The sequence below is a fragment of the Passer domesticus genome, chromosome 1 (genome assembly GCF_036417665.1).
Source record: "Passer domesticus isolate bPasDom1 chromosome 1, bPasDom1.hap1, whole genome shotgun sequence".
In the NCBI taxonomy this organism is placed as follows: Eukaryota; Metazoa; Chordata; class Aves; order Passeriformes; family Passeridae; genus Passer; species Passer domesticus.
The window spans coordinates 27348309-27366498 of NC_087474.1; the positions used below are offsets into that span (position 1 = coordinate 27348309).

The 18190-nt window shown below is 36.0% G+C and overlaps 1 protein-coding gene across 7 annotated transcripts in view; it reads right to left on the bottom strand.

The window, feature by feature from the left end:
• ETV1 (ETS variant transcription factor 1) overlaps positions 1-18190 on the bottom strand; it is a 67716-nt gene that overhangs the window by 41598 nt on the left and 7928 nt on the right. For 6 of the 7 annotated variants that reach the window (XM_064411299.1, XM_064411302.1, XM_064411301.1 and 3 more), the window contains one exon: positions 11236-11289. In XM_064411299.1, coding sequence (XP_064267369.1) covers positions 11236-11289 — 54 coding nt within the window. Of the gene's footprint in view, positions 1-11235; positions 11290-12599; positions 12697-18190 lie in introns of those variants that run through there. The other variant, XM_064411306.1, reaches the window with a different exon arrangement.

Here is an 18190-nt window from a genome sequence, read left to right on the forward strand (position 1 = left end):
ATTGTCTAGAAGGTATTTTCAGGCAGCAGGAGCTGCCGTTACCAACACAGTTTCTTAGCTTCCAAAAGAAGCAATCCCACAGAAATGCTGTCACAGGCACTGTTTTATTCCGATTTATGTCCCCTTCCTGCAGTGCTCTCCTTCCTTTCCAGACAATTTACCTGTCCAGCTGTAGGAGACTCACAGCTGCAGGCAGTCGAGTGGAAAGTGCTGCCAGAGGGTCTCTGCCTCCTAGCAAGTACCTCCAGGGTAAAAGTGAACCTGCTGACAAATACCACTGGCACTGGGTTACTGGGAAGAATACAAGGAAATTTGCAGAACATTGGTGGGAGGGAGAAGGGAAGGATTAAGCTAGGAGGAGTGAACTGGCTCACTTTGATGTCTGAGGAGAGCAGGTGAGGCAGGACCAAGAGCTCACCCTGCCCCCAAAATAAACAGAGGCTTAGGGCTCTCTGGAGGAGGAAGCGGTAACCTAATAAAATTAAACCAGCTGGGTTCTGTAGCAATTGAACTAAAACACGTGGATTGCTGAAGATGATTATAGGGAGGGAAAAAAAATTCCAAAGAATTTTTAATCTTTCTACATTGGATCTGCAACCTCCCTGTCCACACAGAGAAACAGGGCTGCTCTTCACCTGCATTTGCTTTGTTAAAGTCGTGGGAGGAGGTCGGGGCATTTGTTCCTACAGTTACTGATAATGTATCTGGCTCCAAAGGCTCCCAGGCACGGTGCAAAAAGAGGCAATCCACCTTTAGAGCTTCTGCTAAAGAGGAAGTTCTTAATGCAAAATCAAGCCTGGGAGAAAACTTAAATTGTATTCCTACCTGGGAATTATCAATAAAGTTAAATGCAAAGAGAAGAGCTGGCCACTGTATCAGGGTCTGTGTGCTTTTCTGAAGACAGCATTTCCATTTGCAGCAATTTTCAAAATTTAATTTAAATTGTGAGAGGTAATGGCTAAGCATTGCGTAGTTTCCATTACTAAAATGCCCAATAATATCCCAGCATTTTACACATACACACCCATGCACACTTTCCACTTCAGGTAACTCTGCAGTTTGACACTTTCAGGTCTAGATTTCAATAGATTTTGTAGAAAAAAAATTATGAAGAAAACTCTGGAAACTATAACAAGCATTTTCTCCCCAACATAACAATAAGCTCTAAAATGAACAATTTTGTATTTTCTATTTATTGTTTTAAAGGTATCATCACCTTGATATTTAGGAAAGATGCCCACAGCAGAAAACAAACAGGAACTGATTCTGCCTCGTTTGCCCTCTTACAGAAAAGTTTCAAGTTACATCAATATAATTATTATCTTTGTTGTTCTTTTCTGATGTATTCATGCAAGGAAATAACAGCCATCTATAAATGAGGGCTACCGATCTCGTTCTTGCAGCTGGACAAAATGTGAAAGAAACTGGATTTAATTGCTGGTTCTGCCATAATCCAAACAACCAGTGTCAGAAGGTTGATTCTAGTTTGAAGTAGCTCAGCCTCAGGAGCCTACCCTTAGAGACCCATAACACTGTTGTGTCCCTATAAAAACAGGAATATCTTCATAATACAAGAAATAGAAAATTATCCTTAAGGATAATCATGCCTGTCAGATAGCTACAAGTATATGCAAAAGTAAGAAAAAAACAATAAATAATGAAATGGACTCCACACTGAGTGCTCTCTAGCATGAATTAAAGAACTAATTTAGAAGATTATTTACAAATTGTTTTAATTGTAGCAGCTCTCAGTGCTGGGCACTAAAATAGAACAAAACTACATTTTGAGATTATTTTTAATTCAATTATTTTTGCCTTTAACAATAAGTATATATTCATAAAACAACACTAACACTAACTCAGGGTAGCTAATGGGATGTTTGTTTACTTGATGTGGAGAAAGGGACTGTCACCACTCTAAATACGTGTCCTCCATGCTTCAATGTTCAATTTTCACAAATGTTCACCAGCAATAACTCTGACAGATCTTTTACAAATCATTCAAGCAAGGCTGAAATCTAATTCTCTAGTTCACTACCAAAACTACTGCAAAACCTGCAGTCTCCAGTGGAAAAGGTGCAGGCCATTGAAATAAGTCAACAGTAAAATTCAGCTCACAATTTTTATCACTGATTCAACAGGGAAACAAAGAAGCCATTGTCAGAAGTGGTTACGTCTGGGAACATAAAGTCAAGACTATATTTAAGTAGGCCGATTTTCAAAGACTCTTAGCAAACTGCTCTTTCTGCAGCCAGTGGAAGCTTGACCACCTGCAACCAGTGTGCCTTCTCAGCACAGATATTTAAGGCTTCTGCTGCTATTAAAGCATTCCTAATGTATATGAGACCTGCTGAACATACATTACCAATACACTTGCTGATGTTTTCTCAAGCCAAGCATTCCTAAAGTTTTAGGATTATTTTCTAAGTGCATATAATCAGTAAAACTGACAATTACATGTTGTATTTCCTGTATGCATATATATACACACACACACACTGACTTATATAGACTTGTATTAATCCAGCTCCCAAATTCTAATGCCAAATGCTTGAAACTTTTTGTCTTTCCAGAATACTGACACTTTAAAAAGTCCTTGCTGTCTCCATTTCTCTTATTGCTTTGGTCATGTGAAATTTTTTAACAGATTGTTAGTAAGGAAACATTGCATTCAGTTACAGCATGAAGACAGAGTATTAAAAAAAGAATTAAACTGTTTATCTTTTCCAGGTATACATTATAAGCAGAAAGGAAACAACCTTTGAGCAAAGAGGATCAAATTAGCAAGACTGGGAATTGTTTTTGCACATGTAATTTTTCAAATGTCCTTGATGACGACTCATAATATATAAATTCAAAGACAAAAACCTGGCCAGTCAGTAACCTTCCTATTCACTGACTGCAGGACTCGGCAGTAAATGTCACCGCTAGAAAATATTTCACTACATTAACTTACTGGCAACCACATTTGCTGAATAAGTTCATAAACAGCCACAGGAAAAAAGACAACCAGAAATAAAGCTGCTAATGATTCACTCTTTTCTAACATGCATAATCCTCAGCTTACAGAAGAAATAGATACGTAAGAATAAAGATATCCTTTACCAAGGCAGTTCACTTCTCCATTCACCTCATCAAGGTCATACTAGAGCCCAGGAACTGGTAAGAGTAATGTCTTGAAGACAAAGAGAATGAAGAATAAGTGAAAGGAAAAGAAAATAATCCTTTTTCCTTTCAGGGAAAAGACGAGCACATGCCTTGATAAAATAATCAGTTTTCCATTTAAGTTTAAACTAGGTTTAGACCATTTCTAAAAAAAAACCTGATGACTTCTAAATTTCAAAAGAATTAATAAATATAATCATTTTTGCATATTTATCAGCTTATAAATGTCTTCACTGTAAGTACTTCCTAGTACTGAAATGCACAGGAACCAAAACAAAAGGACTTAGAACCCGACACAAGGGCTATTTTTCCTGTAGGCTTACAGGGGGCTACCTCTGTCCTACATGACACAAATGTGTGTTAAGCATGTCAGTGCTTAACTGACTGTCTTGAGGAGTTTCACTCTCTCTTCCTTTTTTAACTGCTATATCCCTTGAAAATTTCACAGCACTCTGCAGGAGAGCCTGATTTCTATCTCCAGTTGCTGAGGCAGCAAGCAGAAATAAAAAGATAAAAAAATTATACAGACCGCAAACGCATTTTACATAAAGAAACATATGTGATATATAGAAGTGGATGAACTCAGCTTGCAGACTGCCTCCTTATTTTAGACCATTCCAGAGCTTATAGATTTTCAAATCAGTATTTACACTGCTCTTGAAATACAAAACTCATTTTGCAAAAACACTGCATGGAAAGAAGCTTCAGGAGAATAAGGGTTTTGTATCAAAATACAATCACAAAGACCCTTCAGTCTGCCTTGCTTGGCTTCAGTGTGAAAATACAGCTACAAGAAGTTTATGCACACTTTAGCACAACTGGAACTGAAAAAATGTTCTAATACATGTTCATACTCCAGATGAAATTAACAACTATCTGATTTAAAACAGAAATAACGGTAGCATTAAGAAAATACTGCCATGACCACAGGTTACAATGTGAGGATGGCTTGTATTTCCACCGATGAGACCTCCACAGAAGGAAGGAGGAAAGGCTTCCTCAGAGAGGAAATAGAAGTTTTTTTCAAAACTGAGAATTCAACATTTTGAATAAAATATGTTTAATGTTTTTGTTTTCATGTAAACAGCCGTTAGGAAGTGACCCGACAGCCTTAAGAAATTACCATTTGAAAGAAAAAAGGTCTACATGCTTCATCTTTGATCTATGAGACAGATTTATCACAGGACAGGATGACTGAAGTTTATTCATTAGCTGATAACCTTCACATGCAACCCAAGCCTTTAATCTGCAATAAAGCAGCAAACAAGGATAGGGCTCTAAGGAAAGGAAACTAACTCAGCTTGGGTGAGCAGGGACATGGCAGTGGAAGGGCAGTGGGCAGACAGCAGCACAAAACCCCACAAGAAGAGCCCTGTCCAGCTCCTGGGCTCCCCCATGCCCCACACTGCTGGAGACCATCAGGTTCGGATTGGTCCTGTGCAGTTAAACCGGTCTGCATGAGGAGTCTGTGGATGCCCAGAGGTACCTTTCCATTAGCAATAAAATTCACATCACAGCCTGCTGGGCACTCTGAAAGAAAGCTTCTGCTTTAGAAGTTTTAAAAATCAAAAGCTCTGTTCTTGATGGGAGTCTTCTAATTTGTTTCACAGGGCTACTGCCGCCACCACCAGTATTTACATAATCTGTGAGACACTACCACTACTGCAATCCAGGAGAATCTTCAATCTTTGCACCTTCAAAGCTGGAAATTTAGTATAAAAATACAAGCAGATAAGCAAATAAACAGAAACTGCTTATTAAAATCAAAGCAAGCTCACAAATTCTCTACTTTTAAGATCACAAGTTAAAGGCATTACAGTCGACACTCTCCCTCATGGTAAAACTTTTTCAAGAATCAAATCTTGCAATTATGGTCACAACTATATGGCAGATTTAAATATTTCCAAAAATCTTCAAGAGGAAAAAGAAGAAAAAGAAAACCCTTATTAGCACAGGCTAATGCCCATCAATGAGCTACAAAATGAGTTTTCTGAAAGACACCAAATCCTAATTTCTTTTGAATGTGAATTAAGAAAAAAAAAAGGGGGGGGGGAATGAAAAAAAGAAAGTTAACAGGTGGTAACAGTTTCAGCCCGGCTTTAAACAAAGGAAACAAGTGCTCCGGGATACAATGAAAGAAGCAAGGCTATCTAAGGCAACTATGAAGGGAGATAAGGTGGTCAGCATCGACTCCTCAGTCTGACCTCTCCGGCTCTTACAACAGCAATTGCACTGGACTGTCTTTGTAAAATGCTTTTGAGATCTCCAGATAAGTGATCATTAAGAAAGCTGTGTATCTCACAGCAGAGTGATACATGCATTTCTGTACCTACTTCAAACCAGAAACAAAGATGTTAAGCAACATGCCCAAGGTCATGCAAAGCTAAAGGCAGGAACAAACCACAGAGCCCCGACTCTCACAGCCCTTAAGAAAGAATCCATCACAGTCGGGCATGCACTAAAAGAAGTAAGCAAATGTCTCTGTATTTGACAACATCTGACCTATGGAAGGAAGTAGTTTCAAGACAAGTGGCAAGAAACAAAACACAGCTGCAGCAGAAAGCCCTACCAAGGAATAGCTCAGCACCAGGAATAAGTAGCACCACCTTGCAGGATATTTGTCAGACTGCCTGCAGTTGCACCACACTTGCAGAGCTACACTCAAAGAAAAGGTTATTCCAGACACACAGACTCTAAATAAAGGCAAAATAAAATTAAAACAAAAAAATCTCGAAAAAACAACCTGAAAAGATGCTGGTGTGTGCAACTTGCCACACGCAGACAACCAAAACGCTACCAACTGTAATTTCTAGAACATTGTGCACTACCAAGACATGACTACCAGCTGCCTATGAAGTGAATCATCACATTAAAAAAATGACATTTTTTTAATCCACCAAAATCTTTTCTAGAAGCTGCAAAATTAAACTATTCTGCATCAAAACCAAAAACAATTCCAGTGGTATATTTATACCTCATTTTGACTTCAGTAGACCTGTCAGAACTCCTAGCATTCTGATGTTTTCTATTTTTATTGTGTGCGGTTTCTTCTCCAAAATATGTCAAAATAAAGGAAAATTAACCTCTATCAATTTCTCACCAGCTCTTGCCATACTAAAGCAAGCAGAAAATGCTTTTCTAATTCTGAAATTCACTTTTGAAATTTAAATCACAGAAGGAAAGAAAGAAAGAGAACCACAAGAAGCATTTTTATTATGGTAATGCAAAAAAAAATCATTATTTTGTATGCTGCAAATATATAAATAAATATTAAAGCTTTTCCTCATTTAAACTGCATTTGGAATATCCTACACCATTAGTTAAAATGACAGAAGAATACAGCTACCTGAAGCCTATGTAAAGAATCTCTCTTTAACAGGCTTTTAAAGATTGAAGCCAGAGCATCTAAAAAGCACATCCCTGAATAATTTAAGATTCCTGGCATCTACATTGAAAGCGCCCCTTTACTAAACCTGGAGGAACAAAAAAAATAAGAGGTAAGAGAAAGAATAAAGGTCATGAAAGATCAGTGACAAAATCATTACTAAAAAAAGTATTTTTTCTATCTTAAAGTTTAATCAGGCATGGAGAAGCATGGATTTTCACAGCCAGCCCTTCCCATTTACTGTCAACAGATGTGGTCTAACACTAACATTTACCCCTTGGCAGTGGTAAGGTAAGGCTGTGATGATCTCGGAAACAATACAGGAACAAAATAAACGAGAAGAAAGGAACCTGATCAAGAAGGTGAAGCACAAGACAAATCCTCATTAACAGAAACTCCGTAGCAAATAAAATCCAAAATCTAGAATTTATCTATAATTTTAAATACGCAACTAACACTTCAGGGCAAAAGAAAAAAAAAAGAAAAAGAAAACTCTGAATAAGTAGATCCATGCAAATAGAGATCATTAAAACAAAATAAACCATGGTTATACTATTAAGACACCAGGCAATCAAGTTTGGTGCCGAGTAATCCCCATTTATAACCAACTGTACCAAGGCTGCATTACAATTCAGTGTGTTGTTGACAATACTAAGTTTTCTTTGCCAACTACATCTTTTAAACATCAGCAAATCCTACCTACTTCCTCTTGTGTCTGTCACAGAAACCATCCAAACAATGGGAGCAAGTAATCTTCACCTCAACAGCTATTGACTTCGAGCAAACTGAACACTTTATTCATTTTTGCTCCTGGAGTGGAAAGTCCTTGCTGTTCTACAGTATCTGAAAACCTTGCCACTGATTACAGCCAGTTCAGGATCTGGCTCCTCCTCAGTATATGAAAATGGACTTGAAACAATAGGAAACCTTATCTGGGGAAGTTAACACAGGTCACCCTTCTCCAAAAGTGAATACTGACTTTACATGGAGGGAAAACCAGCTTAATTAGGTTTTATGAATTGGATAGGAATTAGGAAAAAGTGTCACATGCAGAATGTTGATTAAAAAAAAACACACCAAAACACCTATTTAGAGCAAACAGATTTTTTACATCTTTGCTTTACACAACTTTTCCTGTTATTGTTAAAGAATAGTCATTAGAAAGTTACTTGAATATGCAGCAAACAAATGAACTGCATTATAGAAGCAGATTCAGAAAAAGACAAAACCAACCTGCCTAAAACAGAATTTTTGGGAAAAAGCCTGTAGAAGATTCCTCACTCTTTCTGTGGAACTTTTATTGCTTGCAAGAATGAAAATGAAAAGCTAAGAAAATTACACTATTCAATATGCAATTCAATATTTTTTCAGTATACTTTCAAATAAAAAAATCTTTTTTATACACATTGTTGCCTCTTAGAACTCAAGCATTTCAGTGCTCAAAAAAAGTAGAAAGGTACAAGAAACCAAACTGTGTTTTGTTTTTCAAATTTCAGCCAAACAAGCTAGTTGTTATCTACTCTAAATTCCACTCAATCTACATAAAATTACAAAAAGGTTCCTTGTGATAGGTATGCCAAATTAAAAAATAAGGTAAAAGAAGATGGGGCTTTGATAACAAAAAAGCAAGGTTTGAAAAGTGCAGTCATTACTAAAATTCTTATGGTAGGAAGGGCCTCTTTCCAGAAGACATAAAGGAGTAACAAAACAAATTTTACTTTTAAATAGGTTAAAGCTTGACATGCTGGATCCTTAGCTAATAGAAATGTGTGTAATTCCAATAACGTCAATAGTACCACATGAAGTTATGCTAGCTGTTGATCTCACTCATAATATCTAAAGCCCACACCTAACTATAAATACACATATTATGTTTGCTTTTCAAAAACTGATTGAAGTTTAATAGCAAGTCATAATTGAAATATTCATGGTCCCAAGCTAGCTTTGAAGTTAAATCCCTGAGTGGACAAAGTGGACTGTATATCTAATCTAAACTAAATGTTTCCCCTAGTTACTAATACCAGTGCAGTTTCACTAGTTAAAATCATTATTACAGAAAATAAAGGCAAAAGCCACAGCACTTTAAGGGGCATTTAATCCTGCTCAGTGCTAGGACACAGCACATGATTTTGGCATATTAGCTCCTCCACTATCTTCCACATCTTGCTTCAAGAGCTGATTTTTTCACATCACCAAGCTGGTGATTTCTAGGCAAGAAAATTTTAACCACACTATTCCAAAACTGCCACTGTTACTGAAGCTTCTTAAGTCTCCTTCTAATGTTTCAATTTAACATCACAACTTTCAATTTAACAGCACAGACTGTCTCGGCTTTAAAGCCCTTTTCTCAAGCAATGAAGCTATAAATAAAATATCATTATTTTTTCTAGCTGGACTGCAGATTGTAACTGCTTCACTGGAACACTTCCGTTTTCTTTACACACTTTGCACATCACATACACACCCCTATCTATATCCAGCTCCATAAATGAAATTTCTGTAGCAAAGCACAATTTCGTTTAGATGCCTTTAAACTAAAGTGGCTAAAGTGGCTAAACTAAAGTGACCCACTTCATCAGTTTACACTTCTGTCCTTCTTCATTTTTGCCTCAAATAAATGTATTAAACACTAAATCTATGACAGTTTGTCCACTCTCTCCCATGTAAAAATAAAAATTAAAATAAATAAAATAAAATAAATTTTAGTAGATTTTTCAAAAAGGAAATCAAGTGCTTCTGCCAGACTGCTGTCAGTAATGGGCTCAGTACTGCACAGTTATAGACTATATACAGCAAGTCATTATAACGGAGTTTGAAGGCAGGCTTGGATCTAGAGAAAACAGCCACAATTGTGCTACTTCTGTAGCAGTAATTTCCCCATGGCTTTGGTTATGTTGATCTCCGTTCCTGTTTTTCAGAGCCCACAGCTACATACATTATATCCAAGTATATGTCTGAAACTCCATAACCTTTGCCAGAGTAACTCTCCAGGAAGCTCTCCTGACCTTTACTTAAGATAAAGAAACCAACTGAAATGAAGAAATAAATGTTCCTTTGATAATACTGTGTAAGCTGTGGCTAAGGAACTTTGAAACACAACAGCATTAATAAAATAGCCATATTAGGAGAATTTCTTTATCACCAAAAGCAGTGGCCAGCTTCAATAGGGCTTTTCATAGTCCACAAATTATTTTCCAAGAATCATTGACTTGTTGTGTAACGATAATTGTGGGTTAATAGAAGCCCCAGTTGAACTTTGTACTCTTACACAAAGGCATATGCGTGAATGACTATATTTGGACACAGATCCATATGTAAAGTAACATATCTGATTTTCAATTTATAGACTGTTCTGTCTTTTCTATTATAATTTATTTTTTTTAAAAGTCTTTGAAGACAGAAGTAAAAAAAAAAACAACCTCTGTTATAAAAGGCAATTTTCAAAGTTTAAAAGTGACCATGATTGTTGGATGTGTACAGGAACTTTGAGAGAAAAACTGATTTAAATTGTTAAACAATTCCATAGCATCAAAAAAAAGTGTGGGGTTTTTTTTGCCTCACAAAATGCTGTTATGAATACTCTCAATGAATTCTTCTTAAAACAGCTTCTTAATAACTGGAAAAAATAATCTAAAAGATTTATAGGAAAATTCAGTAAGTATGATTTTTTTTTGTTTAAAGACAATTTAAATGCAATTCTTCCTAATCTCTCTATACTAATCTTAATATTTCAGTATATGAATGCCGTGTTTAACAGCTATCTGGTTTAGTGAACTGCGGTAATTCACTCCAATAGGATAAACTATTTAAGTTATTTAGCAAAATGGAAAAGCTACCATGTGCTCTGCTACAATCAGCAGACACTGTTTAGAAGAGAGCTCTGATGATGAGGAGAAGCCTTCCCACGAAGAACAAAACTACGAAAAGAAGCTACAAAAAGTCTGTGAGTGTCAGATGTTTCTCAAGCTATGCCCTTGCAATCACCCAATATCACAGAACATCAGGTACAGCAAAATAGAGCGAGCATTTAGCAGAACAGGAGTATTTTAATAGGTTAATGCAAGACTTGAGGAATACAGGCTAATAAAAATAAGTTTAGACTTTTGTTAAGTAAGTAGACAACAATGCAGAGCACCCAGCTTAACATAACTTCTGTTTTCACCGATTAACTCACAGGAAAATATTGTTTGAGCAAGAAAATGCCACATCCTAAGACAACTTTAACATGCTTCAGCTGTGGCTGTATTTGATTGATTACGTGGAGAATTTTATTTATTTATTCATACACAAAACGTGTTGAGCAGCCTGACTACTGCTCATCAGAGATGCATCCTACGTCCCACAGTATCTGATCTGTACTGGCTAAAAAGCTCCTCTGCACACTCTACAGACAAAGAAACTCCTTCCTCGCCACAACCTAAGTTTTTCCATTCTTCCCTGGGGCTGTGGGTGGAAATGACAGGGAAGGGCCCCGTGCTAAAGGTTATACCTTCATCCCAAAGAAGTTCTTTTGGCTGTGCATCAAAATGCCACTTGCTTCATCTAGTCATCACGCTGATGTCACCGATCAGCAAAAAGAGCTATCACATGACCACAGATGACAAAATAAATAACAAATAGAAGATGCAGATATAAATATACAAATATGTATATTTCAACAAAGTGATGATTTGTAGTATACTTACAACTTTCAGCCTGATAGTCTGGTACAAACTGCTCATCATTGTCAGGTACCTGAGCTGAAGAAAGGAAAACAAAAACAAAACAAACAAAACACAAGAATTAAAATAAGCCATTAAAGCATAAATAAAGACTCTTGTGCTTAATTTAAAGCACAGTCAAATTTAAAATTATGATTTTTTGTTTCTTCATTGTTGGGTATGAAAATCAGGCAAGCGCATCATTTTAATATCAGACAAGCCCTGGGGTAAAGCTGTGTGGTGCAGCATGAGTCCAGAGAAGTCCCGGCACAGAACAATGGGAATGGAAGGATGTGGGGACTCACTGGCCCTGCCTCACTCCCTGTACCAGGATCTGGACCTACCAAGCCACTGGTAAAATTCATTAGTGCTTATTTTCAAAATATCTGCACGTAAAGTCCACATAAAACCAAATCCCACTGATTAACACTAATGCTTCTTTAACCTGAAACTACCACACCTTCGGCTTACTTAAAAGTGATTCCAATTGTTCGTGGCAGTCAGCCAACACAGTAAGGGTTTTCTGTTATTGTTTTAAATATTCAAAAAGAACTATTTTACCAGACCACAGAATTCCTGGTTCAATGACAACATTTCAGACATTGAAAAAGATTTACTTAAAACAAAAATCATGATTAACATCCATTTGCCTTTTGTAAGATCGTCTTTGCTTTTAGGAAATTTCCATCACAAACCTGAGCTATTAAATACAATCATTTCACGGTCTGCTGATAGATAATTTTGCTCCTCTGGTACCACATTTCCTTTTCGTTGTATATCTAAGACATTATCCATCTCTCAAACTGTGTGGTAAACTCATTTAAACCATTTAAGCTGAAATAGCACTAAACGTTTATTATAGATGAATACATTCAAATAACTGCAGAACATTACACAGAAGCGGTGTCCTCGGAGCATGACTGTTTCTGGTACATCAAGAGAGATCCAGCTTATCTTCTTCTCTTAACTTTGTCATCTTTTCCTCAACATCCACACTAACTGGAATCGCTGCAGCAAAGCCGCGAAAAATTCTCATTTAAAAATACTTTCCACAGTTCTTGTCCAAAGACAAGCAAATAATTCATATGATCTTAATTAAAAGTTAACATCTGCCATGATCTGGTTACCCAACAAGATTTGAAAGGTAAATGCTGCTTATATAACCATTTATCGAAACTCTGACTATCAAATGTTCTCAAATACATTAATTGATAAAACTTGACTTTTGTGCCCTTCGGAACACTTTCTAGTATAGGAAATGTATATTCCCCATTATATATGTGCAATTTCTACTAGTTTTTACATAATTTGTTTGAATTAAAAATATATATTTAATTAAAATTACTCACAATTATTTTCAATGTGCATTACAGTGCTCTTCATGGACCAGATCTCCACTCCTTTACTCAGGAAATATTTCTAATGACTTAACTGGAAGTTTTTTTCCTGGGTAAAGAGTTCAGAATCAGGCTCATAATACTGAAAAATTTTTTGCTCTGGGTTTTAAAATAAAATCCTACTGTCTTAATTGCAGCAAATACCCCTTAAAAACAAATGACCTTGGAAATGTGCAAAGACAGATTTGAACAGAAGTGTGAGATAAATACACCGAGTGTAATTCGACTTACTTTTTAAAAAAAAAAAAAAAAAAAAAAGCATAGTTTCTTTGCTGTTCAGGTTTCTAATTAAAAAAAAAAAAAACTGAACAAAATCAAACCTGACAGTAACCCATCCTTTTAGAATAAACCAGTACATCTGAGGACATATTGGCTCCTTGAAGTTTGAAGTTGTATAAAACACTACCAACCCAAATATTCAGTCTTCTGATGCATTCAATTTCTCTTTCTTCCAGAGAAACCACAGAAGTTTTACCAAGAATGAACTCAGGAACAGGATGAGCCCAAATAATAAGACTCCGTAATTTTAATTTCTGACATTTCATGCAATTGACTACACGTGAATGTCTGGCCTTTTCCTCACAAAAATGCCAACTATTCGACTGTCACAGAAAAATCTGATTATGAAATCAAGGTCTTCTACTTAAAAATCAGTTCCTAAGATTTCTAATATTTCCACTTGTTTTTGAAGCATCTGTGAGTACATTCAGAGTTAAAGTAATTGAGTCAAGTAACTTCTTGTTTACAGAAGAGACATCCCACACATTTTTCTTAAGCCACCCATCATTTTCAAATGCAGCAAGGAGGCCAGCAGATTTTTTTTTTTTAACATGCACCTGCATTTTATATATACATGTATATGTAGAGATATATATAAAAATTTGTGAATCTAGGATATCTTTAAAAGCCTCAAAGAAAACAAAAACCCATTCTGTTTAAAACAAAGAGGCTACATTTAGTGGTTGCAGAACAGGGATAGAAATCTCATATAACTTTCCAGAGACCATCTTCTGTGCACTGGACAGCTTCACCAGTGCTTCATTCTGGTTTTATCAGTTTAATTTGACTTAGTCCAGAAAAAAATCTGTTGTAGATATTTATGTATATATCAGTAAGTAAGGTCCTTTTTTTCCCCAGCCATAGTACTCTATGAAAAAAATAAAATATATCTGGTTGAACTGTCATAGAAACCACTGCATTACTGCCATTACCCCTGATTTGCTCTTGTTTATGGAGTAAACAAGAATAATGTACTTTATTCATGGATCCCCAAAATTTATGGAGGCATATTTAATAGAGACGGAGCACATCATTTTATCAGTACTCTAGAAACAGGTGGAGACTATGCTGTCAAAATTTACTTTAAATGCAATATTAACATAGCCTTAAAAGCCTCTGTAGAGAAAGGAACAAGGCAAGTTAAGGAGTGTTTAAAACCCTACCAAATATAAACATAACAAATAACAGCAACCAGAACATTCAAACTAGGAACATGCATTTCCAACTGGAATGCAAATTTAGTAGCATCAGTACCTTAGAAATGACCCCGCAAGCCTATATGGAGAAATTAAAAGGACCTGCTAACTGGTGGAAATGAGTACTTATTTCTTTCATTTAATCTGGTATTATTTCTAAACAAGCAAAACTGAAACTTGCATATGCTCATACTGCTGAAATGCAAGCAGTCATCCTCACGCAGAGACTCCTTGCACCAGCATCTCGCTGTGAGATGCTGCATCATTGGGATACATCATCCCATCGCTCAAGCAGAGGAGGGCTTTTGTACCTGGATTTTGGATAATTACAGGTAGATTTTGCAACAAATTAAATAGGCAGGTAAAGACACTTGAACATGAATGTCTGAAAGGAAAATGTAACTTGGAGTGTCACAACTGTCAACACATTTATATACATAGGCCATTCATTTCCTCTTTATTCATAAATACTGCAACTTAGCAAGGCCACCATAAAAGCTTCTGTTAACATACACATGACACAATGCAGAAATCAGCAGAACTTTTTTTTTTACTTTGCCATTCAGAGGGAAATTGAAAAAAGATATCTGAAATGATCACCCATCTGAATGAGAACATTTCCTTGAGCTACTTAATTATGGGGGTCTGAGAAGGCAAGTATATTCCAAAAGGCTGATAAAAGGTTTTGAAGGATATTAAGCACGTGGCTTTTACTGCTTATAGCAGAAGCAGCTACATGAGTTCATTCCACATTCAGAGCCATCAAGTCTCAGACTCCTGAAGCAGACAACATCTGCAGCATAAGCTATCCAACTCAGCCTAGAATATTACTAAAAGTTTTTTTTTTTTTCCTTCTGACTATAGCTATAATGTCTCAAGAGGATTTGGAAAGCATGCAGAAATTTAAATTACAATCTTGAAGATGTTATCAGTTTAAGTTTTACAGTTTCACTACCTACTGAGATATGCAAACATTCACAGCACAAAAATAGTTAATACTTGTTTGTAGTTTTTAAAGCTTTAAACACTCTTTGAAAGGCTGAACTGACAGCTCATTTTGCAAAGGGAAAGCAATTTGGAAGGAAAAAAAAGTTTAGAACTCAGGCCTGTTAGCTTGCTTTCATTGCAAGTAAACAAAAAGTCCCCATTAACAAGCATCCAGGACAAAAGGAGTTAATATTTAATTAAAACCAGCTCTATCCACTGTAACAATGACCTGGAGCCAAACAAGGCAGAAGATGTATGAGTCATTCTTTCTGCCAGTGAATGAGACAGCTGATCTCCGAAGCAATTCCTCAAGACAAGCAGTCAGAACTGGAGTTCTGCCTCCATTCACAAAAACACAGTCCAGCATGAACCATGTGGCCCCAACCACAAGCTTTTCATGTCACACCCTTCCAGAAAGCTACAGCAAAGTAAACTTGAACTTTAGGCATAAACACAGTGATTTCACTGCTTTGTCTCAAGATGCAGCACAGACCTGCTGAGGAACGTTATTTAATAAATGAAAAGTTAAGCAAACTATAAAGGGCTTAAACTTAACTCTTCCTTCTCCCACTCACAAACTGCTTCCAAAAGCTCAGCTGCACTCCAGAGAAAGGTGTTCCTGTTAAAAAAAAACAAACTGGAAGCTGTCCAGAAAAACAAGAAGCTGAAAATGCTTCACTTAAAACTTTATTTTGGGTAGCAGAACACTTCCTGCGGTACTGTGTGCTCTGACCTCATGCTTCACTTTTAGAGCTAAGAGCAATTAGTTTTAAAATATCCATCATTTATTCAAAGTGGCAAAAGAAATTGAAACTGACAGGAAATTCTATATGAGCAGTAGTATTTTGGCCTCAGCTAAAATAAGACTTTGGGCCTCAACAGTAATGGATCTATTGAGTTTTTTTTGATTCATTGTCAGTTCTGAATATATGAAAGATTGGCTAAATTATAAGTATTCCTGCAAGAGCTGGGGTGGGGGGGTGTTGGTTGGTGCTGTACTTTTTCCACGGGAACAACTGTTTCTAACAAAGAACCATTGGCAAGGTAAAACAGTGGTAAATTTCAAGATGGTAAAAAAATTATTTCCCATAAGCACTGGATTTGCTGTCAAAACAACCCAAACCCATTTTACATAACGTGAGATGCTCTGACTAATAAACTTAAATGCATTTCAAAACTAGCTCCAGATCTCAAAATTCTTCCTTATGTGAATAATCCCTAGGAATATGAAGATGGGTTTGCAGAATCTGCTCTTCATTTGCTGCTATACTAAAAATGAGAAAAAAAAGTTAGCTTTAAAAGGAGTACTCACATTTAGTATTTTGCTACATGCCTCATGGTAAGCAAACCCCTGTCCGCTTTTGAAAATTATGATTCTGAGTAAAATTATTCACTTTACTAGCAAACAAGAAAAACATGAAAAAGTTTATTACTACACAAACTTTCAGACTTGTAGATTTTTGGCGGGTTCATTTCTTTTGGATTTTTATTTTAATAACATCCCCTTCCCTCTTTTTTGCCTAATGTAACTGTTCTTTTTTTGTGCAGATATTTATGATCATAAGCTGTGAGTACTAGAAAATCAAATCCATTAGATCACTAGAGTCCACAAAAAAAAAAGAAAAAAGACAAAAGAAAAAGAGAGTAAGATATTCTGTGTACTACAAACTGAAAGTGTTTTCACTTCTTTTAAGAGTGTTTGTTCCTGACAGGCAGATTTCCGTTATGGAGGTACTAAATTACAATTTCTTGACTCTTATTGCTCCTATAAAATGTGGATAGTTCTTGAATGTGGCTACATACTGCCTGCCTTACACTGGCTAAATTTTACAACTTTTTGGTAGAAAAAAGCTAGTTAGCTAGATTAAACAAAGCCAGTCTAACTAGACTAATATTTGAAGATCCAGTACTCTCTTTCACTAAAAGCAATCCTTCGAGACCTAAAAACTATTTCCTTTTCACACCTTTTCATTCAAGAAACAAACTACAAGTCGACACTTGCTTAGACATCACTGCAACACTGGTGGGACCTCCACATTAGGAGAATAGAGGGAAGAAACTTATTTCCTCAAGTTCATTCCAAAGTTGGCCAATAATTATTTGAGACAAATTACTTACTTTCAGATACTAAGAAGTGGCTTCTGAATACCAGTAGCCTGAAGAAGCCATCCATTCAATTTAGCAGAGCTGCAGTAGAGGCACAAACCCATTACCTGTAGCTGTTATTTCAAACTCCTTTCTGTTTATCTTTTTATATGTTTTTCAAATCACACAAAGAATGTTATATTTTAGTTTTTAGTATATTGCCATCTGAGAAACTTATTAACTATTGCTCCAAGAAGCAGATCTAGTGCATAAATTTATTATTTGTCTTCACTCGGGATGCTTTTTATGTATCTTAAACAAGCTGTAGGAGAAATTAGTGTCTAAATAATTTTAAAAAACCCAATCTGAGTTCTTTGTTAATCTTGTATTCCCCAAAACCAAATGCTTTCACCACAGAAAGGAGACACTCACTCACTAACAATTTGTTCTCTCTTCATTTTGTTCCACAACAAGTAGGTAGAGCTACCATGACAAGATAACATTAGATTAATATTTTAACCACTTTTTTCAAGTCACCGAACAATTGCTACCTGACAGAACCAATCTGATTCCAGATACATGGAATCAATAAAGCCATTTTACAGTATTATCATGTCAAAATGCTGCCACTGAGTTATTTAAATATAAAAGATAAAATCCAAATAATATTTGTCTTGGTTAGCAATAGCCAACTTTAACTATTTCAAGGTTGAACATTGAAAAAATTATTAAAGGCTTCCCATTTTCAATTTCTAGCATGAGAAAACTGTTATGCTCTATCTTCTGTCTTGCATAACAATTGACACAGGGCAATCTTGGAGTTGTTTTACATCAAAATAGAGTAAGTTTTACATCAAAATAATTAGAGTCTTTCTTACATATATAATACTACACAGAGTAAGAAGTAAAACTCATTTCCATAAAAACCTACTATGCAGCTAGTGGAATACATTTGTGAGCTCTCTGTAAGTAGTATTCAGCTTGTTAATTATGTAG